The following is a 27,871-nucleotide window of genomic DNA, read 5'->3' as shown; positions in this document are numbered from 1 at the left end:
AGGCTGGTGTTTGTTCGCTCTCAAACTTCCAATTCATTGACATGATATAGAATCTGGCCAGCTACAATGGCCGTGAGCCGAAGTCTTATTTGAATATTCAACAACAAAAAGATTCATGTATAGTTAATAGAAGCTGTGAATTGGAAACTAAACTCTCTAGATGAAGCGAACATAAGGGCCCAACAACAAAGCGACGAGGAAGGAGAGACGCACATGTATGTTGTGATGGGTTTAGCAACCCCTTGATTCAACCCCAACCCCTAGATTGTTTAGATTCCCTCCTGGATCACCCTTGCGTGACAATCAAGATACAGATAATAACCGTTATCTTTCCAGTGACAGCCCCTTTCCCCAATTCCAACAAAATACTCAACACAAGAGCTCGATCTTCCGGCCCAGGAAGAATATTGAACATGACCCAACAGGGGAAGGAAGCAGTAGCACCAGATATCACATTAGATCGGTCTGGTGAGTTTACAGAGAACGATCAGGACGAGCATGAGTATCCGCCATTATGGGAGGCGATATTGTTAACCGCTACACTGCTTCTCAGCTTTTTCTGTGTCTGTCTGGTCGGTACATTCGATATCCCATCCCCATCTATACATGATGAAAAGACCTACTGACATCGGTCATGATCTAGGATCAAACCATTCTGGCGACAGCTATCCCACGAATCACCGATGAATTCCACTCCCTCAACGACATCGGCTGGTACAGCAGCTCGTTCATGCTTACAATGTGCGCGACGAAAATGCTCTGGGGAAAGTTATACATGTTCTATCCCGCCAAATGGGTCTTCCTATCCGGGTTGGCTCTCTTCGAGCTTGGGTCATTGATTTGCGGCGTGGCTCCGTCATCGGTGGCTTTGATTATCGGACGATGTGTGGCGGGTATAGGGGCTTCTAGTATTGACTCGGGCGCGATCGTTATTGTTCTCTATATTGTTCCCTTGCGGAAACGCCCGCTCTTCATTAGTTGTTTGGGAAGTGTACGGGGCATCACCAGCGCTGCGGGACCGCCGTGAGTACATCCAGAGCCCTAACTCTCCAACTCTATGCTGACGCGTCAAACAATGAAGATTAGGAGGCGCTTTTACAGACCACGCGACATGGCGGTGGTGCTTCTGGGTCAATCTGCCCTGCGGAGCAATCACCTTCATCGGCATTCTGATTTTCCTTTCGCCCAAAACGCCCTCCCTGCGGCATCTCGACTTCAAGGAGAAGACCAAGCGGATGGACCCCCTCGGCACCCTGCTCTTCATCCCCGGCGTGGTGACCTTACTGCTCGCAATCCAGTGGGGTGGATCCGACTTCCCGTGGAACAGCTGGCGCATTATCCTCTTGTTCGTCCTGTCAGGCGTGCTCCTGCTAGCCTTCTCCGCCGTTCAGGTCTGGTCAAAGGAAGAGAGAGCCACCGTGCCCCTTCGCATTCTCCGTAACCGCAACATCATCGGCGGACTGTGGTACGTGGCATGTGTGATGGGCGCGTTGTTCGTTATGGTATATTACGTACGTTTTCTCTGCAGCCAAGTCCTAGAAACACAGCCAGAAAGCTAACAGCAAACCAGCTCCCGATATGGTTCCAATCCATCAAAAACGTGTCCGCCACACACTCCGGCCTCATGATCCTTCCCACCGAGCTGGGAATGGTCGTCTTCTCGCTCATCGGCGGCACCCTAGTCACCTTAATCGGCTACTACACGCCCTTCATCATCCTGTCCCCCATCCTCTTCAGTATCGGAGCGGGCCTCCTCTCCACTCTGAAACCCACCTCCGGCACAGCCTCCTGGCTCGGCTACCAGGTCATCATGGCGGCAGGAGCCGGCCTCGGCACCCAGAACGCCTTCATGGTGGCGCAGGTTGCCGTAAAGCCACAAGACAGCGTGATGGCCATTACAATGGTATCATTCGTGCAGCTTCTCGCAGGAGCCGTGACGCTAGCAGTGTCGGAGACTGTCTTCCACACGCATCTGTCGTCGGAGTTGAGTATGCTAGGTGGCCGGTTGTCGAGTGAGATTGTGATGCAGGGCGCTAGTGTGCCGTGGGAGAAGGTCCCCAACGAGATGGTGGATGTGGTGCTTTGGGGTTATAATCAAGCTATCATGAAGACGTTTTACATTGCGGTTGCGCTTGGGGCGATCGGGTTTTTGGGGGCCGTCGTGCTGGATTGGAAATCTGTTAAGAAGGAGGATAAGAATAGGGCGGGACTGGAGAGTAGGGAGAGTTTGCAGGAAATTGGAGGTGACAATAGACACGAAGAGGATGAACGAAGGGATTCTCAAGGATCAGCTAAGTAGGCTGTCGATGCACGCAACGTTACGTGTGATGGCTATACATGTACAGATCTGATCGGGCTAATATGGGATAAGGCATGTATCAGCATGATGGGGTAATAGTTTTTGACACATGATTGTACAATTATTGTACAATTATAATAGGGAGAAACGAGGCTGACTGTAAGATGAGGCAGATTATATGGAAATATGATAGCAGCACAAGGCAATCTATGTTGTGTGCTGATGCCACTGAAGGGACCGCGAAGAGTATCTTCTTCGAACATAAAGTTTAGCTGTGCATTGCTAGCTCTGCTAAGAGCTGGAGCACCAAGAGCAGAACTAAGGAAATGATTTAGAAATACGGCATGGATACTAACTTATGAAGGTCGTAGATCTAGATGATATACATGATCCTGGTTGACAAGAACAGCTGTCGAATGATCGCATACTCTTACCATTCAAAAATGTGCAGCCTTTCTATACGTCTCTTGAAGCAGCAGTATTACTATGAAATATCCATAACTTGAATACACCCCGTCAAAAAATTACTTCCTTGTTTCAACAATGTGATGCACTGATTATCTAATCTGTCGTGATGTATGACGTCACTAGTTTTATACCTGAGGGTGAAGCTCTATCCCTACTGGGCTTCCAACCCTATCTGACATCGTGCATGTCAATTCCAATTTCTCCTGCAGATCAGCCTTTAATAAATGCTTGATATATGACCTCGTCTGACCTGATAGAAATTCGAACATGTCATGGTCCACTATAACCGGCGGATATGATCGAGTGGTGACGCCGACGGGACGGGCGGATCAGTAAACCTTGTCTCGACTGACAGGGATGGGGGTTGTATATTTCCAATGTGGTGAAGGAAGTTCTTGAAATATATATTGGGGTTTGGGTAAATGGTGCTGGGTTTCAAACATCGCCGGGCTGACAAACATATCCGCCTGATCTACTTCTATCTTATGACACGATTAATCCACGACGCCAGCACGAAGAAAGGAAAGACAACTGACCATGGTCTCAAACCACATATACAAGTTACACGACACAATAAACTTCCGTCCTCATTCCGTGGCTGCCGCCGGATCCAGGATTTTCACCCCTCTTTGACAGACCGACCCCAGACCAGCGACCCGAGGCGACGTGGCATACACTCCTCTCTTGCACGTCATGGATATCGACTTTCATCCTTCCTTTCCGCTGCTCCCGACACATCTGGATACAGGGCTAGTAGCCTAGCCGGAGTATCCTCGTCCTCTCCTATACACCACTTCAACTGCCCTTGTGCTCTTCGTCCCCGGTCACTTGCTCGTGGTTTGGGTGCCGCTGCCTCGCTGGACTGCCGCAGTGGGCGTGTATTTAGAGAGTGATACTGGTGCTGAGATTGTATTTTTTGTGTCCTCACCCTTAAGAGAGCTGGTTTTCGTTCTTTTATGTACCTTTTTCACCCGGGCGCAACCACCGGATAAGTCGCAGACACATCCTTACTCTATATTATACCCCCTACCTCGTCTCTTCGTGAGTACTCTTGCCTTTAAATAACGTTGCCTCAACCGCGAAAAAGGACCCAAAGCTAACATCTCTCGAACAAACTAGGAAGCGAGAAAAGCAGATCATGGCCGTATCAAAACTCCCGGACGCGGAAACAATCAGCGCAATCACCAAGCGAAGCAACTGGGCCAGCAGGAACCCCGGCGTGGTGCTGGTCTTCTGCATCGTGTTCATCGTCGGATTCGGAATCGTATCGCTCTTCCTATATCGACAGTGGATGGCAAGGAAGGCGAAGAAAGCAGCGGTGGAGGTCGAGCAGGTGTAACCGAAGGGGGACAGAGTCGGTAATTGAGGGAGGTCGATAATGAAGAGATCTCCAGGGGAATGGTCATGGATTGACAGATTAGGAGTGGATGTGGACAAGGTGATCATGAAGCTATACCTGATCTATGCAGTCTTGTCTCTGCCTTTGTCATGGGTGTTATGGCTGAGATTGATAATGAATTTGGAGTTCAGGAGTATTCAATTTGGATGGTTTAGGTGGTTGCTGCTCGATTAATTTATTCGCTAACATGAAATTTCTTGCTCGTGATTGATTCTATGTTGTAGATCGTAAAGGTCATTCAAGATCGCCCTTTCCACCTGCACGATAAAACCCTGCATGATACCAAGAGGAGTGCGCATAGTCATGGTTGGGATTAGCAAAGAAAATGCGATATAGGTTCAGATCAGTGACGTCATACAGCCCAAAAGAAGCGCTCGTACTCGCAAAGTCACTTGCGCCAAAGCCAAGAGTCGAATACGAGGTCCCAGTACACAGAGCATATAAAGACCCGCTGATCAGCACTACACGATTGACTGTTTTCTTTGAACACCTGGTCTCAACAGAAGCCGAAGTTTATATGCTTTTCTTTTGCCGCTACGACAGAACGACACCCTGTTACAACATCAACACGAGTCTGATCAGCAAAATCAGAGCTAGAAACCACCACGATGCCCTCCTTGCTTGGATGGTCCATCCTGTTGTCTTCTGGGGTCGCATTGTCCGTCTACCGATTCCACAAGTCTCTCAGCAAGCGAGTTTCTCATGAACATCGCCAGGGTGCTTTTCCCGAGACTCTCCGGAACACGATTACATCGATTCCAGACGCAGTCTTCTCAGACGAGTTTCATTGTTTCCACGACCGAGTTGCTTCTCGAGTATCACGACGGGATCTTCCCTCGCAAGATCTCTCAGAGCTCTTTGTGCTCCTTCTTCGCCGGAATATGACCGCGTTTGCGTACTTCCCGCAAGCGTATATTTTGCATTTGATCGCGACGCCGGAGAGGAAATGTACGTTTTGCGAATCGCATATACAGTCTCTCAGGTTTCAGGTAGGAGACGTGGTTAATGGGATATACCGGGTATGCGAGCGCGAGGACAACAAAGTAGTCTTCGCGATTGACGCCAAGGGCCCTATTGAAGGCAGACTGGCGATTCGGTACTGGGAGGAAGAGGACGAGGTGGTTTACTGCAACGAGACGGCGATGTGGACTCAGAAAGCGAAAGAGAACAAGAAACAGGCAACGCTACCGTTGGAGAGACCAGTGCTGAAATTCTTGCACGAGTGTGCGGCGTGGTGGTTGTTGGATTCCGGCACTCGGTACCTGACCGGATTGCGAGAGTCTCCGGAGCAATCAAAGAGTCAATAGCTGCTGTCCATATGCTGTGATCTTTGTGTGCGTCCAAGTGGAAATTCCAGCGCAAAGGACACGGCTTTGTGGCATATGCCGGAAATAGTCAACAAAGAACCGCGACTCTCCTCTATATCGATACAATCACATTGTCTGAACCGGAATTGTCCAGGGGAAGTCCTAGATCGCATATTTATAAATATCCCCCGAATTCCTCGAGTATTCTAGAATTTATCCCCAGCGGCTTCGGTTGTTCACAGTCAACTGAAACAAGTGCTCAGGCTTCTGGTAAGCTTTCATCGCTTGTTCCTGGACCACTCAAGCCGCAAGTTCGCATCAAGTTTTCCAATCACCATACTAACTGTTGACCAGCTGGTACGGTGAGAGGAGATAACAGCTACGTTCAGTCAACATGTGTCGATACAAGTTTCATCACTACCCTGGCTGCGGCCACATTGCCACCTTTGGCATGGAGAGCTGCCCCGACATCCTCGTGTCTATGCGCCAGCATAAGAGCGAGATGTACTGCGAAAAGTCCGTGTTCACCCATGACCTCGTCTTTGGTAATGATGCCAATGACTGTGGCAAGTGTAAGGCTGAGCCAAGCGTTGGACGTAACCCACCTGATGATAGTGACTGGCAATATACCGAGCTTGAAGGTACGGATTTGGTGTCCAAAGGATACCCTTTCAGTGGCACTGCGCCCGTCAACCTGGGCAGTGTCGCGGAAAGAGCCCTCTCGACTATGAGATGTGTGCTTCACAGGTGCCTTCCGATGGACTTCTCCTATGAACCGAGTTGCGCAAGTGTCGGCAGCGACGACGGCCAGCGGAAGATGGACGCAGGAAATGCCCCCTTGTATGTGGACCCCTCTGAGCTTCAGGCTTCCCCATCGTGCGTCGAATCTCCTCAGCATTCTCCTGTGGAACTGAGCGCCTCCCGCGAGATCGACCCCCTCAAACCAGCAAAGGAGTCCTGTGCCCCTGTCACGCCCTCTGACTCTTTGGCTTTCCTGAGTGAGCCCAACGCCGGTGACCCGTTTTTGACTGATTGTGCCTTTGAAAATCCTTCTAGAGTACCGAATCCGTCTCCTGTTCAGTTGCAGTCTCCTACTTTCGAACAGCGAATGGATGATATACTAAGTTGAAGAATGAACAAGAGGCTGAGCCGCTAGCAAAGCGACAGAGAAAAAGGCCTGCGCCCATCATCACCAACATCCCTGTCGACACTGACGCGTGCGTTGCTCCTCGGGTGACCCCTTCCCCTGAGTTGTCGAACGCCCAGGATGATGCAATCAGTGAGCGGACACCTCTTCCGTCCCCCAGATTCAAGGTCCCGGAATATACAAAGCCAAGGAGTGATCCTGTGGATTTCGACGACGCTCAGAGCCCCTTCGGAACGCGTCAGATTGATTTCACCTATGAGCCTTGGGAAGAGATGCCCGACGAGTCGCCTGTTGTCAAGTTTCCCAACAAGGCCGCGGATTTCTACCAGTCCCCTGTTTCTAATCAGGAACTGACGCCCACTGGCAGTGAGGAGAGTAATCTTGACTGCGATGACTTCGAGCTCATTGACCCCTCTGACGACAGGGAGTCTGGCCAAGGATCCCGTGTTGGTCGCGAGGTCTCCTATTTCAGTGATGACTCGGACTCGGACTCGAACTCGGACGATATCTTGCGCAATGAAGACGAGGACAGCATGGATAATACCGACGCGGAAGCATCCAAAGAGCCGTCCAAAGAGTACCCAGTGATGCAACCCTATTTCGATTCCTACAACTATGGAATGTTTTGGGGGCCTAAACGCCAGGGCAGTGACACCACCCCCAAGGGCAAAACCACGGATAATCCCATGATAGCCCCGAAGGGTGTCCGGAGTGAGCCAGAAGCTAAGCTTCAGGCGTTCATTGAAGAGTGGAGTATGCCCCTTCACGCCGCGCCCCAAGCTCCCAAGAAACGCTATAGTGAATTCACCGAATGGATCCAATCTCTCAGGGACGCTCGGCGGAAGAATATCGCCCAGGCCCCCAGCGAGGGAACCTTGGTCTTCGGCGCCAGTGAAGAAACCTATTCTTCGCTGCCAAGGGGCCGTCTGCCAACGCCTCCAGGACCCGCACGGTCGCCTTTGATCCCGACATATCCAGTGAACCAGGACCGGGCGCCGCAAGAGCCCGAGGATGTGCCTCCAGCCAAAAATTCGCCATGGGTGCCCCCTCGATACCGCATCAGCCCACCACTGAAGTCCGTCGAGGGAGTGACCAAGCCGACCTATGCTCACCGTCGGAGCTCTTCGCCTCCTTCACCTGATAAGTCCTTCACAAAGAGCTCAGCTTGGTCCATCCTGCTGAGTGAAATGCTGCCTGGATGTGATGTTTACTGGTAGTTGGCTTCCTCTGGCTTTTGAATTATGGGATGATTGGCGTTATGGAACGAGGGTCAGATTGAAACAATCTTTCTTTTGTGACATGGCGTACGGCGTTTGATGAAATTGTGAAAATGAAAGTGTTTTGTGTTTTTTTTTTTTTTTTTGGATACTTAGTAATTTTTAGAAGAGAAGAGAAAAGGTAAAAAAAGGTTAAAAGAAAAAAAGAAATAGTTGAGAGACTTTTAGATGAGATACATCATGACCAGAGCAGTGGTGGTGGCTAAGTGGGCTTTTGAGGGCTTTTAGGGCTTTGAGAGTGAGCAAATCCATTCCCGTTTCCCGTGATGTTCGAGAGGGAAAAGAAAAAAAAAAGAACAACAAAAAAATGTTAAAAGGAAAAGAGAAGATAAAAATAGAGAATAAAATAAAGATTCCAAACTCTGACATTAGATCGTTATATTTGAGTAATTCAATGGACTGATTTTATGCTATTTTGAATATTAATCCCCACATTCAATGATTCTGGACCTTAAAGTACTTCACCACTGCTTATAAATCTTTCCAGGGCGCCTCGGTTGACGGCTAGTGATCCCAACCAGTAGTCACGTCCAATCTACAAGCCAACTTATTCATAATATTCTCATGATATTATAGCTGATGAAAATCTAAACCCAAGGCATCGTGCCGGTTTGATGGAAGCCGTGTCAAACCATTCACTCGAAAAGCTGTATGAATGAATGCCTTTAGGAAATGGCACATTTTTTTCTAGATGAGCTCGAAGCAATGGTACAGTGAGCTTCACGAAAAGCAATGCACTGTGTCGTAATGAATGCTTTAAAATGACAACTTGCCATAGAGCAGGAGGTGCGAGACTACTTGGGTTCTTAAGGTAGGCCATTCAGCATTGATCCTTATATATGCCATGATACTTACAGACGAATAGGTCATTAGTACAGCCCAGGTCTTTCCTACCCGCAAAGCAGCTCGGTACACTAGCGAGCTATGGGTGGGTAATTTCCTTCGCACTGTTACGTACCAAGAGATTACCTCGAGTGAAGCCAGTGGCAAGCTCGGCCAGTTGTGCGGAAGAGCTGCGCATACGGAAAACTTCGAGGGTCACGCTCGCTCCGGAGACTAGCGCGCGCACAAGTACCTGAAAGATGAATATAGCTGGATCAAGCAGGGCCTTTCGCACTCTCAACACAGCACCTAGGTAATATAGGCTAGTGCATTGGGATGAAGATTGAAAGAATATACCTGGTGATACCGACTTTTAGAAGTATCGTAATACGTCTGAAAGTTTTAAGCCTAGGGCATATAAACCAAGAGCACAAGGTCAGACAATTAAAGAACCGATGGTACGAAACTTTATGCTGGCAAAGAAACTCAACGTATGGGAAATATTTATTCTGGGTGCCTGACATAGGAATGGTTCTCTGTTCAGGGTCAATCATTTTTTGGCCTTCACCTCGGTGATGTTTTGTGGATTAGAATATCACACCACCAATGCTGAATGGAGATGTAATGCTAGTGCTGGTGCTTGTGTGGATCCAGGGCCCAGGAACAAAACCGGTCAGTCCCACTTTCGACCCTCCAGAGCTGTGCAAGGGTGTGCACCAACAGGCCACCAACCAAGCGAGGTGATTTTACTATTCTAGGCAACTAGGAACACTAATATATGTCCGTGTCCGTGGAGGAGTAGAGCATCCACCCCCGTGTTGTCCAGGAATACCGACATGCAGAACCTCCTCTCCTCACTCGACAAGGAAACTGATTCGCGGGGACAATATTACCCCAGGTCCCTGTACCCTGGTGAGCCACAATATAAAACACCTCTTTTAGTCCAGATTGAGGTAACTACGTCTTGTGAATAATGTCGGTTGCACCACCAGCTCTGTCTGACTCGCCTAGCAAAACAATCTATATCGCACGTCTTGGCACGCCAAAACTCTTGGCAACTGGGCCTGGCGAAGCGACAATTCCCGCAAACCACGCCAGGGGACGTTAGGCCGTTCCTGAAACAGCATGTCTTGGCTTTTGCACGCCATTAGTGCGAAATCTAGGTGTTCGCCGGCTCTCAGGGTTCCATTGCCGAGTTTGCCCGTTGAGGTTGGTCAAACGACGATCTCCTCTAGGCATTTCTCCGACGTTTCTACTTGCGTTCGCTTGGATTTCAAGGCTTACAATTGAAGATGATTTGACAGGGGAATGGAGGTTTGTCGGAGAAATCGCCGTGTCAGTTGTCTCTACTAGTGTCATGACTCTGGCTGTCTTGGATGCTGCTTATCTCGATGGGCTATTTTTGGGTCGCGAAGAAAATCTACTGGGGTATTTAAAGAGGAAGGGGGTTTCCCTGTGATATGGATTCTCTACCCCAGTGAATTTAGATCAATCGAGTATTCGATCAAAAAAAAGCCATCATGAAGGGTGCTGTCATTTCGAGTCTTTTGGCCCTTGCAGCCCAGACTGCCTACGCCCAGGTCAAAGGCACCCCAGAGGGTTTCGCCGCCGGAACTACCGGTGGTGGTAATGCTCAAGCGGCCACGCCGTCCAGCCTCCAGCAGTAAGTGCTCTTCCATGATGCACAATAACTTTATCACAATCCGATTTCGATGCTAATTATCCTAGGCTTGTCGAGTGGATCACCGACAGCACCCCCCGTACCATTCTGATCGACCGCACCTGGGACTTTGCCGGCACCGAAGGCTCGACCTCCGGCCAGTGCTGCAGCACCAGAACGACTACCTGCGAAGGCGGCACCTCCAAGGGTCAGGCTTGGATCCAGGATAAATGCGATGATGGCACCTGGGTGTCCTGCACCTATGACAACGCTGCTCGCAAGCCGTTGGACGTCGGCTCCAACAAAAGCATCGTCGGTGTTGGCAGCAAAGGTGTGCTCAAGGGCAAGGGATTGCGTATCCGGGGTGGTAACAAGAACGTGATCATTCAGAACATTCACATCACGGTAGGCGTTGACTTCTCGCAAGGGCAAAGATTGAATGGCTGATATCGGCGCAGAACTTGAACCCTCAGTATGTCTGGGGAGGAGACGCCTTGACTCTGGACGGATCGGACCAGGTCTGGATCGACCACAACAAGGTATGGATATTCTAAGGACGTTCAATGGACATAGTCCCCCTGACACTAAGGAACAGTTCTCCCTGACGGGCCGTCAACAAATTGTCAGCGGCTGGGGCCAGGCCGGTCGCGTCACCATCTCGAACAACGAGTTCGATGGTCGCACCGAGTGGTCTGCTGGATGCAACGGGAAGCACTACTGGACCATGCTTCTCATCGGTGAGAACGACCAGTACACATTCTCGGGCAACTGGGTTCACGACGTTTCGGGCCGCGCTCCCCACATGGGCACCGACAACACCGACTCGAAGATCTTCTTCCACGGCGTAAACAACTATTTCCAGAACATCGGCGGACATTCGTTTGACATCGACACCAACACCCATGTGCTGCTTGAGGGCAACTACTTCGACAACGTCGATACTCCTCTGACCCAGACCTCGCTCGAGAGTGGCGCCCTGATCTACAACGTGCCGACCGTCGACTCTGCCAGCGCCTGTACTTCGGATCTGGGATACATTTGCGAATGGAACCGCCTGAGTAACTCGGGCACGTGGACCTCCAAGACCGACAAGGCTGTTCTCACCAAGGCGGCCGAGTATAAGAACTCCTTGATTGGTCATATCGGCGTGGCGGATGTGCCGGCGAAGGTCAAGGCCAATGCGGGTGTTGGCAGGATCTGATTTCTTTTGTAGCTCATTTTCTCCGCAAGGCTGGAGTGCCTAATTTACCTTCTCTTCTTACTCTCGTTAATAATATTGGCTTAATGTCGGGGTAGATCGGGCCCTGAGTTTTCCGACTGACCTCCTTGTGAGCATGATCGTATCTTCATCTCATCACCACCCTCATCATGCCCAACCTCCGTTGCTCTGTAGCATCGCTCTCGTCACTCTCTATATCTCCACAGATTCCAGATGCCTCTATTGTTTCCCACCCATGTTAATGCGTCGATGAGCTTTGGTATTGAAAATGATAATCACCCTCCTCATTACCCGCGCCACAGGCAATCAAGGATCCACTGTGGCACGAACCTGATAGCTCTGGACACAGACGTAGAGACACTTAGCCTAACACGGAACGCACAATCCCAGCCCATAGGCATTCCGCCGAAAGGTTTCCCTATCTGCAGGGCATGATAAGGGCAAACACGGGGAGGGAAGTGCCGACGACGTGGAGGAAAGTGGTGTATGTCGCATTGTAGCTTGCGAGAGACTTTAGCTCGGTAATCAACTGGTTCTTTGATAAGGCTTTGGGGCTGATATGAGTGGGTTAAGGGAGGCATATCCGGGCCTGAAGGTTGTCGGGGCTTGGTTGGATGAAGAAAATGCGTTTATCAAGAGATACAGGCGGTTTCTCTTTCTCTATCTCTGTTTCCTTCTTTCTTCTTTTCGCAAAGCATGCATGTGTATTGCTTAATGCATAGATGGATTACGGCTTGGATGAGTGAATGCGATAACCGGATTTGTTGACTTCACTATATCACTTTGCAGGGAATACTCTGGATATTCATCAAGGAAAGGAGGGGTGAGTGAATTGCAGCATGTTGAACTATGGCAAGCCTTGAAAGCTAGATTAATGAATCTTAGAATATATTGAACTTTCTCCCTTCCATCAGTCCCCTGCTCATCTTACAAGTCTGCACTTCCACTACATTATATGCCACCGAGCCCTATCTCTATCATACATTTGGGTATTTCCTCCGTACTCTCAAACATCCTTCATGGTAAGTAGAAATAAGCATACATCAGCTAAAATGGCAAAAGGCTAATCGCCCCCAAAGTTGATGCATTTCCCACGGCTACAGAAACCGAATTGTTACCCCTCGTCCAGAAGAGGGACGTTTACATAGCCGGCATATGTTACGTGGATAGACGAGCTTTTAATGAATTTTTGTCCTGTTTTACTGCCTATTACTGTGACTCATTGAATTTGATGATCGTGGGCAGTCATCTTCAGAAGAAGTTATATGTTGCACGTCAAGTGCCTTGATGGAACAGGTAGCTAGGTGGTTCATGTTGTAATTATTTTCTTTCGAGGAGCTTCATTGTTTTCAATATTAACACCGTCACCATTTCTAAATTGCACACTGCGTATCATAAGCTTTACATCCATCTTCTTGCAATAGAAGGGCGAGCTAGGACGTGAATTTATCGGGTAGACGTTGCACATTGTTGGTTTATATTACGGTTTACAATGGAAAAATCAGATCGACTGATTGCGATAATTAGTTGAGGGGCCTCGGTGGCTCATCCAACGAAATAAATTATGCAATAGAATATTGCTATCCTCAAACCTACGAAAATGAGGAAAGGGAAACAACACCCAGCACCAGCGCCCAAAACTCAAGGTAAACCAAGAGAAAATTATAATAAGCCTAGTAGATTAATGGCTGAGCTTCTCTTAGACTTCCGCATTCTCCGATCCAGTCCCATTAAGCCATAGACTGCCATCTGCGCACCCCGGACGCCATAATCAGTGGTCACGACGACCTCGTCTTCAATGTCAACGAACTGTCCGATGAGGCCTAGATTCGTCATACCATCTGGTATTACATGCGGTCGGTCACCAGTGGCTCGAGGAAGTAGTGTAGCTGTCATGCGAGGGACCACGCAAGGGATTGTAGTGCTTTTACCCAAGATCCCATCGTGTGGAAGCTTAAGGTGGCCGAGAAGCTCTGTCATTATCTCTTCTCCGGAACAATTGAGCATTGGCTTCTTTACAAAGTTCCCCTCTTTTTCTGGGTGCAGTGCGTAGCCCCAGAAGACTTGGATGTTGGCCGGCTGGTCCGGGAAAAGAGGTTGTTCGGGAATGCTGATGCTGATCAACCAGCTGCTGTCCTTGAGGGTGACGAACGACGCACTGCCTGGTGGGTTGCCTGTAACCTCCACAATGCTCTTGAAGAAGGTGTCAGAACGTAGAGTGACCGTGAAAGTCTCGAGCCTTGATTCTTGCATGCGTGTGCAGAAGTTGTATGCATTCCCGAATTTATGGTGTGTAGTGCTAAGCTCCAGCCATAGAAGCCAATTTTCGTCGAGGTCCTTTTCTATCTCCATCAGTTCGAGCGAAGGGGGTGTCGTATTATCCCCTGTCGTTGCACCGGACATGACGGATCCGAGCGAGACGATGACGATGTCACTGCCGCCTAATGTGATGGTGTGCTCTGGCTCTTTGTCTTTGACACACTTGATCGCGGCAACGCGACCGCACTCGTTGCGTGGTTCCATGATGATATCGGTTACTGTGGTATGGAACTGGAAGTCGACGTCCCGAGACATGAGGAATCGGGCAACCGGGGTCATGATGGCATCGTGTCGATTAAAGTGTCCTCGATCGAGCGGACGAGGCGAATTCAGGTCGTGGAGATCGTGCATGAAGCGACCGACGTAGCGACGAAATTCGGCGGCGCTGTGCCACGGCTGGAAACCGAATCTGGCTCACACAGAACCAACTCAAGTCAGCAACAGCTTTGGCAATACGAAGTGTCAGACAGTGACAAAGAAAAACATACGTTGTGGCCAGTGTCAACCAGTAATTGCTCCGGAAGAAGCTGTCGTTGAAGTATTCCTGAATGCGCGATCGTCCCAACGACTTCTCCGTCTTCGACGTCAGCATGAAAAGGTCCATCCGATCTCGTAGGCCTAGAGTAACGCTCTTCATCGCAATGCGGCATGGCTTTCCCCCCTTCGCTGTAAGAAACCGTGTCCCCGCTCCCTCTGCCACCGGATTGGCCTTATCATATTCCAGGATATCGTCCAGAGCAGTCTTTCCCTCGCGCGACTTGGACGGCACCAGCGACAGCAACTCTTCCACGCACACATCATTAAATGAAGGCATTGCGCCGGCACGGTAATCGTATCCATTCTCCGCATCTCCACCGTTAGCCGTGCTCCCTCCCGCAACGCTCAGCGTCTCCAGAATGTGGACCCGGTTTGGCGGCACCTTCGCCTCCTCAATCAAGTGAACAGCGGCCGTGAGCGAGGGAAGACCACATCCCAGGATCCAAGCATCCATATCCCCCGGCGGACGAATGGGTAACGGGACGCTGCGCACGCTGCGCACACTGCTTTCAGACGACATGGCGGCGAAGTGCTTGCATGGAGATGATGGTTGCGGTGCGGGCTGTGGGGGATATGATTCAAGAACGTTGGAAATGCGGAGAAGGTACAATCAAATCCCTAGCATATTTTCTTTATCTTTGCTTCAATTCCCGGGTGGCGAGGATCTGAGAGTGATGTCAGAAGGAGATAATGGCTGGGCGGTTCCCGGGAAGAAGGCGCCTCCCATTAGGCCATTAGGGCTGGGCCGTTCGAGCTGCCGCTGCGGTCTGGCTCGGGCCCGATGACGACATGACTTCGTCTTACAGTGACACGGAGTGATACAATGAATTAATTGCTCAGGTGATGCCTTTCCATTGAACTCTGCAGGGATAAATGTCCTAACAAAAGGAGTAGCAGCGGCTCGGAGTCCACTAGGTTGTCTCCAACCCATCTATACATCCACCTCAAACGGCCGCTCTTTCATCTGCCTCCACAACTCATCTTTGATATCCTGCACCGTCTTTCGCCCCTTTCCTTCAAAATACTTCGGTCCCAGATCAGCAGTATCATATCCGTTTGGATAGTACTTGTCGCCCTCGTCCCCGGGCACCGGTAACCCCAGCATCCGACTAACCCACGCTCCCGGTCCCCATCGATTCAGGAAGGTAGGTTGCACATAGTACGGCGCGGCGACCCAAACGCGCACATAAAAGCGACCGTGCTCATTCGGTTCGTCGGTGAAAACATCTGAGCGGAGAAAGTACGGACGAGGTAGCGATAGGTGTCGAAGGAAAAATTTGCGCGTGCCCATGATAGACGAGAAAATGAATTGATATACCCATGATGGACGGTCATACCTGCAATAACACCACAACATTAGCAACCAATCATCCAATCATCCAATCGAGGACAGACATCAAGTAAGAATAAGGGGATCTCACATCATTGCCTCCCTCAACCGATCATCCATCGTACACGACGCGATGCGAATCCCGAAATCCTTCAACCCCCTAGGCAACGGATACACCAACACATCCATCGTCCGATCCGCGACCTCCTTATTCACGACGTTCGGTTTCATATTATCTTCCTCGTACTTTCGGCTCCAATTACCAATCTCGTCCAGGAAATGCAGCCCATCGTAGAAACCCGTCTTCCCTGACGGCAGCTGCTCATAGCTAATCCCCAGAGCATCGCCAATGTACTTCCAGTACGTTCCGATCGCACAACGCTCCAGCTCGCTCATACTGCGCCACTCGAACAGACCCACGAAACGGATCGGCTCGAGAGCGAACAGGCTCAGCGTATATAGCATATCATCTTCGAGGATCTTGCCACTGTTCCGGTACCCGATGTGTAGGAATCGTGTACGGGCAATAGCGGTGATGGCGCGGTCGGAGGTCGGCTCGAAGGCCATGAATTGGCCGATCAGGGCGCCGGTGTCGGCGTAGCGCTTGAAGGATGTAGATGTGTTTGAGAATTGGGATGTTTTAAGGAGCAGGGAGGATATAGACGGGATGCCGTAAGTCTGGAGTCGTTAGGATAGAGGCAGTGGATTAGGGCTTGCAGGTCAGGTGAATAAGTGCATACTCGGAACAGTGCAAACTGTAGAGCCTTCAACGCGGCAGATGGAAACTCCAACTGGAGGATATGTTTCTGAATTGCCCATGCATCGTGGATGGTCATGTTCGCCATATTCTCTCGGCGAGCGTACCTGCGATACTGACGCTTGACGGAACGCAGTCGTTGGAAGCGCAGAGATGCGACCATGAGAAGGTAGGTGGCTACCACGCCAGCAGAGGCAGCGATACGTTTCCAGGGATCGTTCCATATGGTAGACAAGATTGTCTTGATTGGGATGTTCTTCAACGTCATGACTTGCTTTGACGCGGAATTCTCCATCGTGAATTGTTGGGATTCTGCCGTCCGAACCTACACAACTATATACTCCTTTATATACCCCGTCTTACCGATACCCAAACGGTACATATATCGCATGATTTGTTCATGAATAAACCATGCATAAAATCATAAAAGCCATCCTCACCGGATCCCATCGTATCTCCATCAGTCCACCACCCTACGTATCGAACACGATGCATCCGAAACAAGCTACGCTCACTAAACCCCGGACCAAAAGGAAGCCCACATGCGCCGATCCCAACGGCAACGCGGACCGAGGATGAAGAAGAGCGGGGCCGTCACCACAACACAAGATTCCATGCCAGCAACTACTATCTCGCACGAACCATAGTGGTCACAGTGCTGGTATCAGGCACGGGGCCAAGCCGTTCGGGGCTGTCTGGCTCCTTCTCCATCCGTACCCGTCAACCGAGGAACAAACTATGCGTGATCAAGCACGAATCAAGATCTACGTGTTAAATATCGGATGGAACGAAGCCGATGTCGTATGAGTGTCGATCCTGGAGATAAGGACTATGTTATGTTTGGAGACCTGCGAGTGGGATACCGTTGGCGTCGGAGGGCAAGATGGCAGCGTCGGGTGTCGAAATCCGGGGATGAGATGCGGGGAATATGGCAATGGGAGTGTGAAATTAGAGGAAGATCGATTCGTTGTTTGTGTCATGGGTGAGCTCATGTGAGTGCTTAGTGGATGGGTCGCACAAATCATGGACTTGATGCCGAGGGACTGATCTGCAAGGCTGATAAGATGCGTATTGAATACGACGTTTGGTGCTGGTGGGTCTGAGCGACGTACATGCATAGGTTAAATAGAGGAGAGTATAAGTATACCGTGGCTTGTGAGCATATAATTGTTCCGAATCAGCTTTCCTAGAAAACTGCATGTGAAATTGTCTATTGGTCTCTCTTGGCTCTCAGGAACTCTGAGCTGTCACGAAATGAGATGCACAGTTCGGGTCTCGAAGTATAGGTCGGAGGACACTGAATCGAATTGGCTAGAGGCAAGGAAATCCGTTTTCAAACGCTGCCACAACAGCAAGTAGAGTCTGATTCAGCTCTCCGGAGTGACCAGGTCCCGAATTACGGAAGAGCGGCGTAAACATCTTTTGTTATTCCCATTCGAATGAACCCTTCAAAACTAAATGACCACAAACAAAAGGCAGAAAGATGTTGCACTTGCAATTCCATCATCTGCATTATCAATCCACGTGAGCTTTGGAGCAATGTGTACATACACATCAAACCTGTTATGCCTCTCAAACCGAGGTGGCTGATCTCATATTATTTGGCTTCACATATAACAACGAAAAATAAAAAGAATATTCCTGAGGACGAATAAAAATGAAACAAAACACGCTGATATTGAGATAACAAGCTATTTCTACATCAAGACTCAGAAATATCAGTTTCTTTCCAGGAAATCCAATTTCATTAACAACTCTACAGCGATAGTAGATTGGAAACATGCAAAGATATGAAGGGCCCGGAGACTCTAAAAGCGAGAGCCCTAGCAAAACGCTGCCTGGAAAACGATAATCGAAGATGGCCCCTGGGGTGGGTTTAATGTCCACTTGGGGTCCTGTGCCGGTAGGCTGCCCTACCGGCTGGGTGTACCTGTACTGAAACGTCTTCTATCCCACTACCTGACTCGGAGGCTTCATTCCTCGGAGGGCAGGCGACGGGTGTGTACTTGCCTTGAACTGTTCTGCCAGCCCCAGCAATGTTGTGTGAATCATGGAATCAGCTACCGGAGATACTGCTATGTCATTAGAAGCGGACCGCACCTGCTCCTTTCGATGGGACGCCGTTCCTCCTTCGAATAAGACACCATACGAAAAGACTACCTACGAGGACATACCTCACAGAAAAACAACAACTATCACCACATTCTCTATTCGCGCGCATACTTACTTTCACAGCAACAACATACTTTATCCAGTCCATTACTACAGTTCCCTATAGTCATCAATCCTTTTCATTCCACATACACTCTCACACCATGTCTTTTCGCGGGTTCGGTCGTCGCGGAAATGACCGAGGCCGGGATTTCCATCACCGCGGACGAGACGAATACAGGGATCGCAGAGAAGAGGAGAGGGGACCAGCACGACACCAGTCCGGATCAAGATCACGCTCTCCAGAAAGGTCTAGATCAAACCAAAATGATACAGAACCCACCGACCTCGATCATGATGAACACTCTACTCGCCCCGGGAATAACAACCCTCTTCAACCGCAGCCGCTGCCACCATGGAGAACCATAGTAGCACGGTTAGAGAATGATATACTAGCACATATAAATGGAGAGGATACACTGCTAGGGAGTAAGTAGCCCCATGATATGTAACCACTGATGATTGAATTTAATGCTCCTGCTCCCTAGATACCCCTGTCCCAGCACACAACACTGAAATAGAGTGCGAGGACAAAGACTCGCGCCAGGGAAAAAGCCCCTCAAGCTCAGGGGAAACCAGAGTATCAACGCCGTCCCTGCCGGATGTTGTTGAAGAAGCTGAGAGAATCGGCAGGGAGGTCTCTTCATGTGAGCCCTTCATGAACAGTCCTCAACGCCTTAATACATAGCCTTACTAAGATTCCGTCAGTTGTTGATCAATGCATGGACAGAGTATGGGCACAAGTGCGATCCAAATTCGGGAACGAGCAAGATTCACTCAGAGAACACGGACAGTCTCTAGCGAACCATGGCAGCGGATGCGACCACTCCGGACCGATCCCTGAAGAACGACTTTTTCTGCTCCGACACATACACCTAGCCCTGGACATAGTGTATGGCGGAGAGATCATCCTGTTGGATAGGGTCGTCAAATTCGGTGATGCGGGCAAGAAATTTAGCCAGGCAAGCGTCGAACTCTACAATGCATGGCTTGACTTAATAGCCGACACATTGGACCCACCAACTCGGCCACTTGAATTTAGTCAAACAGCGGCACCAGATCACATTGTATCATCCGGTCAGGAGGGCACATCCGATCAAGGAGGCACAGCGGCTCAAGGAGGAGCAACCCGAGAGGGTACACCTGCTGAAGGAGGATCAGGAATACAAGTTGTGACAACATCCTATGAAGGCACAACTAGCGAGGAAGCCACAGGAAGCACTTCAAGCCAGCAAGCTTCGTCCGGCCAGCAGACAGCATCGAGTGAAGGATCAACGCAAGAGGCTGCATCTGGCCAGCCCGCCGCGACAAGCCAAGATCCGATATCAGGTACACAGACTACACCAGGCCGATTTGGTTCATCTGAACAAACTCTGGTAGACGGCGCTGCTCAGTCTGACCCGGCAGTTGATCCGATGGAGACATCACAGGAAGATCTTGAGAAGTCAAAGTAGGGAATAGCGACCGCAACCCATTGCCCTCAACCAGAACCGGCGCCCTAGCAGTAGGAGATATGCACAGGCTCAATCCTAGGAGGTTACCGAGAGACCATGGTCGCCGGCAGTCATAACAGTCATTGTATCACTCTTTATCTTTACCTTGGGACCTTATGTCGTCTGTTTCATGAGTGGTCTTGAAAATTCCATTTCGATTGAATCTCTCACAGTAGCCTTTTAGACTCTAGTAACCCACGGGCTTGCGCCGTAGCTTCTTATATAGCTCTCTTGTAGCCCACCGGCCACAAGCTAGGTTCGTTTGTCCGAGAATCTCGTCGTGCAATGCCATACTGGGCGTGGGTTGTATCTTTTCCATGAATGTCGTTTCTTCCTCCTTCGCGAACAGAAGCACCTACCCTACTGGGTACCTTCGATCAGCTGGGTCTGGTCCATGTACTTACTAGGGGTAGCTGAATTGGCCTGGAATTGGCGAGCGGTGCAACCTACTGTGAGCGTATTCATGATGATTCTTAGCCCTGAGTCTATGTATCGCAATACAGTGACCCTAGTCATAAATGTCTCGATATGCTGCCGTATCATCACAAGCCTAGCCTCTGTTCATGCATCGCCTTTCAACAAATGAAGCGTCAGCTTCTTATATTGCTGGACCCCTTCCAGCAGCTCGCTCAGCTCGATCTGCTCTTTTTCTCCATGTGCTACCAAAATCGACCCGGGCCCATAGAGATATTTCTTGTGGTTGCCCTTGAAGCGAGGTACGTCTGTTCCATACGACACTGGAGCCGTTTCAAAGCCTGCAATCGTGAGTCCCTGGTCAATAACGACTCGTGGATACCACTTACCTTCAACATCATGATCCAACAATGTTTCGGGGTATTCGAACTTGAACTCAAGTCTAACATTGGGATGTCGAGAAGCGACGTCCGCGACAATCTTCTTGATCCCAGCCATGTCAGTTGCCACGCGAACAGCGCAGAGAGCAGTGCTAGTTGCCGGCACAATGTTATAGCTCACGCCTCCTTCAATCTTGCCGATGTTGAGAGTCGAGGGGCCAAGAAGGGATGATTCGGGAAACTCAGTCGACAGGAAATCATTCAGGGCTGCAACTAGTGCCGTGTTCGCGTTCACGCCGTGATGGGGGTATCCGGAGTGACTTTCCCACTCGTCAGTTAGTCTAGTCAGACAATCGCAAACCGTCAGAATAATCATACCAGGCCTTCCCCTCCGCAATCAACTCAAAGACCAAATGTCCCTTATGCCCAACCACTAATTTCCCCTCGGTCGGCTCCCCAAAGACTACCCCCTCAAAGCTCAATCCCTGATCATTCGCCGCGATCATCCCGGGCCCACCTTTCTCCTCGCCCACGACAAACAACAATCCCACATCCCCCTCCTTCACAAGCCCATCCGCACGCAGTTCCTCCAATGCAATGATCTGCGCAGCCATGGGCCCCTTATCATCGCAGGCCCCGCGACCGTAGATCGTCGAGCCCTCGATGCGCAGCGGAATATGGGGCGGGACGGTGTCCATGTGCGCCGAGAGGCAGGCGCGAGTTTTCCGCGTAGAGCCAAGATACGCGTAGACATTCTCGCGGGTCGAGTTCTCTGCGATGGGGAGTCGTTCGACGGTGTAGCCGAGTTGGGTGAGATGATTATCAAGGAATCGGGCAACGTCTTGTTCGTGGTCGCTGTTGCTGGGTACCTCGATGAGGTCGCAGAGGAGGGAGACGACGGGGGGTTTGTTCATTGTGACGGGGATTGAGATGACTGGGGTAAGTGAATTGGAAATGTTCTCTCCCTTTGATACCTAGAGAAAGGGAAATGGAAAGAGAAGTAAACATTAAACATGGAAGTGAGGGGAAACGAACGAGATGCGGGGTATGACGTGTGACGTTCTCGTCCGAGATATCCAGGCAGTAAGGCAATAAGGCATCAAGGCATCACTTACAGGTACGCTGCGCATGTTGATCAGTAAGCATTCAAGAGTGAGATGACGGCAGGACCCAGGAAAAGCTATTGAGAGTAAAGGATGATTTCGAACAGAAGTTAATCCACGGGACTTGGGATCTATAGTTGGAAATACTACGTCTCTTCCGTGTTGAATGGATCCCACTATCTGATACCCACCACACAAATTCTACTACGCTGTAGATGCGCAACAATTGCGACAACTATGTCTTGATCATTGGAAACCTAGCTAACACCACAGCCTAGATACATTTTGAACACAGTCTCGCATATAAGCCATCAAAAAACAAATAACGCCGTTTTGATTATAATATTCCCAATTTTAGTAGGTCGGCTTTTCAAAACCCCAACCTAGTCGTAGCCATGCCATTGATGCACTGGCTTACAGGATGTTCAGGAGGCCAAGCTCAAGCAAGGCGCTCTTGGCGCAGCCGTCACCAGCCTCGACCAGGAGGCCGAGATCAATGGTGTGGTTCTCCTCAACACAGGTGTACTTGTTGGTGATGCTGGATAAGGCCATTAGGACAGGTTCTGACACAGGTAAGGTAGGTGATGCGAAGGATAACCTACTATTGGAGGTGGTCGATGTTGATGGTCTTGCCGTCGTCCTTGTCGTCACTGCCACCAGGGGCCGGGGCGGCGTAGACAGCGCCCATAAGGAGGACGGTAGAGAGGGCAGCGAGAGAGAAACGCATTTTGATGGAGTTGATAGGAGTTATTATAAAGGTGTAAGAACCCGAATGGTCTTGAGCGAAGGTGAATGTGAATTGAAAGGCCGAGCCCGCTTGTGATTGCTGGTTATTCCAAGACAAGATTTGAGGCCCTTCTTATAATTTTTCCACGGTCCTGGTTCCTAGCTGTTCCTGGAAGTCAATCACGAAACGACTGAGGTGTCGACTCGACGTTGCCATGGGTCTGCGACAGAAATTTTACATGATGGGGTGCGGTCGTAGGAGAGGGGAGTCTCTATCGTCATACAGCTCTCCACTAGAAGGCCCCATCAGCATGATAAGGGGAGCTGAAAGCATCACCAGGAGAATATCCCCAGCAGAGCTACAGGGTGTAAGGTAGCTCCCCGTCCATGATAGCAACACCAGCATAATGGCGCGATCATACCACGATGCACTTAGCGCTGTTAACGTTGTGCTGTGCCCTAAAGATAGGAAGTCAGACAAGTAAAGGCAAGAAAAGTAGAACTTTTCAAGGTGTGAACCCCCCACTTCAAGCCCCATCTAAATTCCAAGAGAGAGCGTAGTTCAATTGCGCTAGACGGGAAATCAGTTCCGTATAGATACATCCATGGCAACGCGCTTGTGTAGGTAGTAATAAGGAGGGGCTTAAGGATATTGATTGCAACGCACGCACAGCGTTCCATGGTCTGCAGGCGAGGGCTCCGAGGAGATATGAATAGCTTAACTGAATATTCCCATGGAAGTGTAGTCTAAACCTCGTGATGTCACCCATATATCCTGCCAAGTATGCGGCATTTCGCCGTTCCGGATATTGGGCAGGTGTCATTGACCAGAACGAATGATTGCGCACTCAGAGGTGGAGCTTGTTGCAGTTGAGTAAAGTATCATCAAGTACGATGGGGAAGCAGTTGGTGGAGATTTACTAGCTGGAGTGTTGCTGTCGATAACGTCGTGATGCAAACGGATTTAGGGCTGCCGGATGCTACCGTCCAGCCACCGTCCAATGGGAAGTCTTGGAAAAATCTATCCGCTGAGTCATCCTGATCAACGGCTGCTAAGGCGGGATTTTGGTTCTTCCGAATACCGACAGGCACGAGAACGCCAAGTCTTGATGGACAAACATTCATCCGTCGCTTTGACTCTTTCCCTTCATTTCTTGCTGCCTTCACAATACTCCGGCGTAAGCAACCATCATGCGTCCGTAGGCTGCAACCTTGAATTATTGATTACTCTTCCGCCACGTTCCTACAGGAGTCGCGTGCGGCTGGAACCTCGCCTGATATTTCCAATCTGTCGCAATTTTCAATTTCTAAGGCCTTATTCATCCCCACTAAATCGCGCTTTCTACTTCCAGCGCGCAAGATTCCGCTCTACTATTAATAATGTCCCCACTGCGCTGACAAAGGCCAGGTTTCCCCGGCGCTACGCCAGTCTATTGGCTGGCGATGGCGGCATTCGCAATAATCGGTCATCGAATGCCGTAATGCCGACATCCGTCACACACTTCGGGGCCAAAATAGCGGGGTGGAAAGGTGTTCCGATGTTTGTTGACCGAGTTGGAGAGGTGTCCACTCGGATATAAAGTCACCGGCGTGCCCAATTGTCTCGGTCTTCATTTCTCAAGCATTCAATTAACTTCAATTCCTTTCTCACACGTCAATCTAGTCACAATGGGCTCTACTCAGGTTGAATTCAAGAACCCCGCCACCGCCACCATCTTGGAGGCGGTTAAGGCCCGTCGCACTTACTATGCGCTCAAGGGCGAGAGCCCCATCTCCGATGAGGCCATCCAGAACATCGTTGAGACCTCCGTCCTGCACGTGCCCAGCTCCTTCAACACCCAGACCTCGCGTGTCGTCCTCCTTCTGAAGGAAGAGCACAAGAAGGTCTGGGATATCACTCTTGCCGCTTTGGAGGGACTTGTTGCCGCCGGCGCTGTCCCCAAGGAGGCGTTTGAGAGCTCGACCAAGCCTAAGATTGAGAGCTTCCGTGCTGCCTACGGGACTGTATGATCCCTACGTGTGCTTTCCTCATTGATTGCCGATGTTAATCGACCCAGGTCCTCTTCTTCGTCGACTACGAGTCCCTGGCTCCCATCAAGGAGAAGTTCGCCATCTACGCCGACAAGTTCGACCCCTTCGCCCTGGAGTCGAACGCCATGTCGCAGTATCTCGGTATGTGGAGCCCTACACCCCTTCTCCGCCATCAATCTGCTCAAGACCATTCAACTGACAATGTCTTCCAGTCTGGACCGCCCTCGAGTCCGAGGGTCTCGGCGCCAACCTCCAGCACTACAGCCCCCTAATCGACGAGGGCATCCAGAAGGAGTGGAACATCCCCGCTTCGTGGAAGCTCGACGCCCAGCTCGTCTTCGGTACCCCTGCCGGCGAGCCCGGCGAGAAGGCTTTCGCGCCTCTCGAGGACCGCTTCAAGGTTTTCGGCAAATAAGCATGATTTGATGACGTCTCTTATATTAGCGTGATCCACTTTAGAATATGTGAATAGACCAATGTGGATGATTTATGATCTATGACCTCGGTGTTCGATGTAGCATGTAAGGTCGGAGTAAGATGTCTACGCGATGGATCTGTAGGTTTTGTTGTTCACGAGATACGGGTTCCTTGTCCGTTTTACCCATACAAATAGACAAGATCAACTCGAAGCTGCCTTGAGAATTACAGCAGATCGTGTCAGACTCAGAACATAACATGATCTACTATCGCAATCGGCCATATTAAGTAATCGTTGGAAGCCTACAAGCAGATAGAAGCCAGCCAACGTCACCAAGCACTACTGCAGAAGTTGACATTAGGATTGGGCCAAGATTTGAACCAATTATGGACGCAGCAGAAGACAATCCCATGTGGGATCTATAATTAGGATCAAGCTCAATTAGGCCAGTCCCTGGTGAAGCCAAGAAGGGGCAAGAGAAATGGGTCTGTAGGCTATTTCTTAGATTATAGTAGTTTAAAACGATCATTCTCATTATTATGGGGCCTTATCATTGACTGTAAAGTTTGTCATTACACTACCCAGCTCCGGAGTAGACAAAAATGAACCTAAGTGATGTAAGAGAACGAAGCGCTAGGCAAGATTCAAAGATCAACCAAGGCAGCAATGAAAATCTTTTCAATCCCAGAAAGGAAGCAATGTACGCATCGGAAGACATACATATCCGGATTGTTTATAGTCTTTGCTGGGATCTACAAATCTGAGGCAACAAGAGTGCGGCACAGGCCTAGCTAGCAGCTACTGGGCCTCAGTAACAACTCGCATTGGCCCGCGCGGATGGCCCCGATCCACCAATATACATGAAAAATCTACCACGGGGAAACAATCAACGATAGGCTAAAATTAGCGCCACTCCACCGTCGTTTTATGGGCCCGCAGTTTAACCCGATCTAGTCATTCTTTCGTATCCAAGAAGCATGTCTACATAGTCAAATGGTGTATGTTGACAATATAAGTCTGGGTTAATTCCGGGCAGGATAATGGAATGCTTGTTTCTGCTTCTCATAAAACACATCACATCTTTATTGTTGACCGTACCAATTAACAATGGATTTCGAATTTCACCCTGGTGTAAACGGCTCAGATCCCTGGGTTGAGTTCTACCCTTACAATCCCTCCAAAACAGCTGGCTACGCCTTCGTGGCTATCTTCGGTATCTCAACAGTTATACATCTGGTCCTCATGTTTCCCTATCGGGCCGCCTACTTCATCCCCTTACTCCTTGGCGGAGTCTGTACGTTCCCTTCTACCTACTATCTCCGAACCACCACAGCAAACCCTAACAATATCCTCATCCTAGGCGAAACATTCAGTTACTACGGCCGCGCATGGTCACACAACAACCGAACCCTAATATCCTCCTGGGCCCTCCAACAGATGCTCATCATGTGCGCGCCTCCCCTCGTTGCCGCAACCATCTACATGATCCTGGGACGAATCATCCGCGTCTGCAACGCCGAACACCACTCCAGCATCCGCACGAAATGGCTCACATTCATCTTCGTGACCAACGACGTGCTCTGCTTTCTGACGCAGATCTTCGGTGCCGGCGTCCAAGTCACCGGAGACCAGGATATTATGGCCATCGGTGTGAAAGTTGTCCTGGTGGGCTTAATCTTCGCCTTAGTCGTCTTCGCCGTGTTTATCTGGGTGGCGTTTAAATTCCACCAGCGGCTCAAGCGCGATCCCACGCCGGTCGCGTACCAGAATGGTGGACTGCACTGGGAACGGTACATGTGGGCGATCTACGTCTCGTGTGTGGCGCTCATGATCAGGAACTTGATAAGAACGATTGAGTTCGGGGCGTCGGATTCGGATCTGGGGAAGAAGGAGGTGTATATTTACATTTTTGACGCGGTGATGATGTTTATCTCGATCGCGGTGTTGATTATCTGGCATCCGGGACTGCTCATCAAGAGGCTGAGGGCGATGAATAAGGCGAATGAGATGTATGGGCCGTTGGCTGGGGAGACGCAGTCGGCAGATGTGCCGCTGACGGGATATCGGGCGCAGCAAAGGGATTGAAGAAGGAAGTAGATGAGCAGTTAATCTTGTATGAATCATTTCCTAGGAATTCTGCGTGTATCCTCCTATCGGCATACCCTGTATAAATGTTTCTTTCTTACCAGCAGATAATAAGCCTACTAAGCTGTATTAGTGGTAGTATCCCACAGGCTCCATTGACTTGTTCATCTCTCCCTTACAGCCTGTAGTCAGTTTCAGTACTTCTTCACACAGAAGGTTGAAGATGGCAGAGAGATTACACCGACTCTATTTCATATCGAAAATCTGGAATGATTCTTCAGGGATCCTAAATTGTCTGTAAAACGAAAGGGCTTTGGTAGTAGCGGGTCCTCTGAAAAGGTAGCTAAAAGTTGATAGTCCAAATTGGGAATGTTTGCTTCGTGGAGCTTTCTCAGCCAATGCCAGTGTCTGTCATGGTATGGCTAATTCATGGAAAACCGCTTCTTCCTCCGTGGAAATCTTGTGGCCT

At 49.9% G+C, this 27,871-nt stretch overlaps 11 protein-coding genes across 11 annotated transcripts; 7 read left to right on the top strand and 4 right to left on the bottom strand.

The window, feature by feature from the left end:
* Positions 1 to 413: 413 nt before the first annotated feature.
* Positions 414 to 2,299, top strand: LDX57_011641 (putative MFS multidrug transporter; the record flags this gene model as incomplete). Its single annotated transcript, XM_046093385.1, has 4 exons — positions 414 to 572; positions 644 to 1,023; positions 1,082 to 1,511; positions 1,571 to 2,299. The coding sequence occupies 4 exons, from the start codon at positions 414 to 416 to the stop codon at positions 2,297 to 2,299; spliced, it is 1,698 nt and encodes a 565-aa protein (XP_045949363.1).
* A 1,606-nt stretch (positions 2,300 to 3,905) lies between these two features.
* Positions 3,906 to 4,106, top strand: LDX57_011640 (uncharacterized protein; the record flags this gene model as incomplete). Its single annotated transcript, XM_046093384.1, has 1 exon — positions 3,906 to 4,106. The coding sequence occupies one exon, from the start codon at positions 3,906 to 3,908 to the stop codon at positions 4,104 to 4,106; it is 201 nt and encodes a 66-aa protein (XP_045949362.1).
* Positions 4,107 to 4,774: 668 nt separating this feature from the next.
* On the top strand, positions 4,775 to 5,473 carry LDX57_011639 (uncharacterized protein; the record flags this gene model as incomplete). The annotated part of the gene is made up of 1 exon (XM_046093383.1): positions 4,775 to 5,473. One exon carries the CDS (start codon positions 4,775 to 4,777, stop codon positions 5,471 to 5,473), a length of 699 nt encoding a protein of 232 aa, XP_045949361.1.
* A 394-nt stretch (positions 5,474 to 5,867) lies between these two features.
* LDX57_011638 (uncharacterized protein) lies at positions 5,868 to 7,837 on the top strand (the record flags this gene model as incomplete). The annotated part of the gene is made up of 2 exons (XM_046093382.1): positions 5,868 to 6,507; positions 6,630 to 7,837. The coding sequence occupies 2 exons, from the start codon at positions 5,868 to 5,870 to the stop codon at positions 7,835 to 7,837; spliced, it is 1,848 nt and encodes a 615-aa protein (XP_045949360.1).
* A 2,052-nt stretch (positions 7,838 to 9,889) lies between these two features.
* Positions 9,890 to 11,580, top strand: PELF1 (polysaccharide lyase family 1 protein; the record flags this gene model as incomplete). The annotated part of the gene is made up of 4 exons (XM_046093381.1): positions 9,890 to 10,382; positions 10,448 to 10,784; positions 10,838 to 10,918; positions 10,975 to 11,580. Exons 1-4 carry the CDS (start codon positions 10,240 to 10,242, stop codon positions 11,578 to 11,580), a joined length of 1,167 nt encoding a protein of 388 aa, XP_045949359.1. The 5' UTR covers positions 9,890 to 10,239.
* Positions 11,581 to 12,935: 1,355 nt separating this feature from the next.
* On the bottom strand, positions 12,936 to 15,138 carry LDX57_011636 (oleate hydratase). The gene is made up of 2 exons (XM_046093380.1): positions 14,406 to 15,138; positions 12,936 to 14,326 (listed from the first exon to the last, which is right to left on the bottom strand). Exons 1-2 carry the CDS (start codon positions 14,972 to 14,974, stop codon positions 13,261 to 13,263), a joined length of 1,635 nt encoding a protein of 544 aa, XP_045949358.1. The 5' UTR covers positions 14,975 to 15,138; the 3' UTR covers positions 12,936 to 13,260.
* Positions 15,139 to 15,385: 247 nt separating this feature from the next.
* On the bottom strand, positions 15,386 to 17,251 carry LDX57_011635 (uncharacterized protein; the record flags this gene model as incomplete). The annotated part of the gene is made up of 3 exons (XM_046093379.1): positions 16,525 to 17,251; positions 15,876 to 16,462; positions 15,386 to 15,791 (listed from the first exon to the last, which is right to left on the bottom strand). The coding sequence occupies exons 1-3, from the start codon at positions 16,834 to 16,836 to the stop codon at positions 15,386 to 15,388; spliced, it is 1,305 nt and encodes a 434-aa protein (XP_045949357.1). The 5' UTR covers positions 16,837 to 17,251.
* Positions 17,252 to 20,806: 3,555 nt separating this feature from the next.
* Positions 20,807 to 21,953, bottom strand: LDX57_011634 (M20 family metallopeptidase; the record flags this gene model as incomplete). Its single annotated transcript, XM_046093378.1, has 3 exons — positions 20,807 to 21,000; positions 21,049 to 21,359; positions 21,418 to 21,953. The coding sequence occupies 3 exons, from the start codon at positions 21,951 to 21,953 to the stop codon at positions 20,807 to 20,809; spliced, it is 1,041 nt and encodes a 346-aa protein (XP_045949356.1).
* A 314-nt stretch (positions 21,954 to 22,267) lies between these two features.
* Positions 22,268 to 23,227, bottom strand: LDX57_011633 (uncharacterized protein). Its single transcript, XM_046093377.1, has 2 exons — positions 22,745 to 23,227; positions 22,268 to 22,680 (listed from the first exon to the last, which is right to left on the bottom strand). The coding sequence occupies exons 1-2, from the start codon at positions 22,867 to 22,869 to the stop codon at positions 22,557 to 22,559; spliced, it is 249 nt and encodes an 82-aa protein (XP_045949355.1). The 5' UTR covers positions 22,870 to 23,227; the 3' UTR covers positions 22,268 to 22,556.
* An 807-nt stretch (positions 23,228 to 24,034) lies between these two features.
* On the top strand, positions 24,035 to 25,398 carry HBN1 (putative nitroreductase). Its single transcript, XM_046093376.1, has 3 exons — positions 24,035 to 24,872; positions 24,926 to 25,040; positions 25,112 to 25,398. Exons 1-3 carry the CDS (start codon positions 24,537 to 24,539, stop codon positions 25,312 to 25,314), a joined length of 654 nt encoding a protein of 217 aa, XP_045949354.1. The 5' UTR covers positions 24,035 to 24,536; the 3' UTR covers positions 25,315 to 25,398.
* A 1,026-nt stretch (positions 25,399 to 26,424) lies between these two features.
* On the top strand, positions 26,425 to 27,402 carry LDX57_011631 (RTA1 domain-containing protein; the record flags this gene model as incomplete). Its single annotated transcript, XM_046093375.1, has 2 exons — positions 26,425 to 26,611; positions 26,678 to 27,402. 2 exons carry the CDS (start codon positions 26,425 to 26,427, stop codon positions 27,400 to 27,402), a joined length of 912 nt encoding a protein of 303 aa, XP_045949353.1.
* Positions 27,403 to 27,871: the final 469 nt, after the last annotated feature.

Source organism: Aspergillus melleus (assembly GCF_016097325.1).
Source record: "Aspergillus melleus strain CBS 546.65 chromosome Unknown contig7, whole genome shotgun sequence".
NCBI classification, from domain to species: domain Eukaryota; kingdom Fungi; phylum Ascomycota; class Eurotiomycetes; order Eurotiales; family Aspergillaceae; genus Aspergillus; species Aspergillus melleus.
This window is presented reverse-complemented; position numbering and strand designations above follow the sequence as displayed.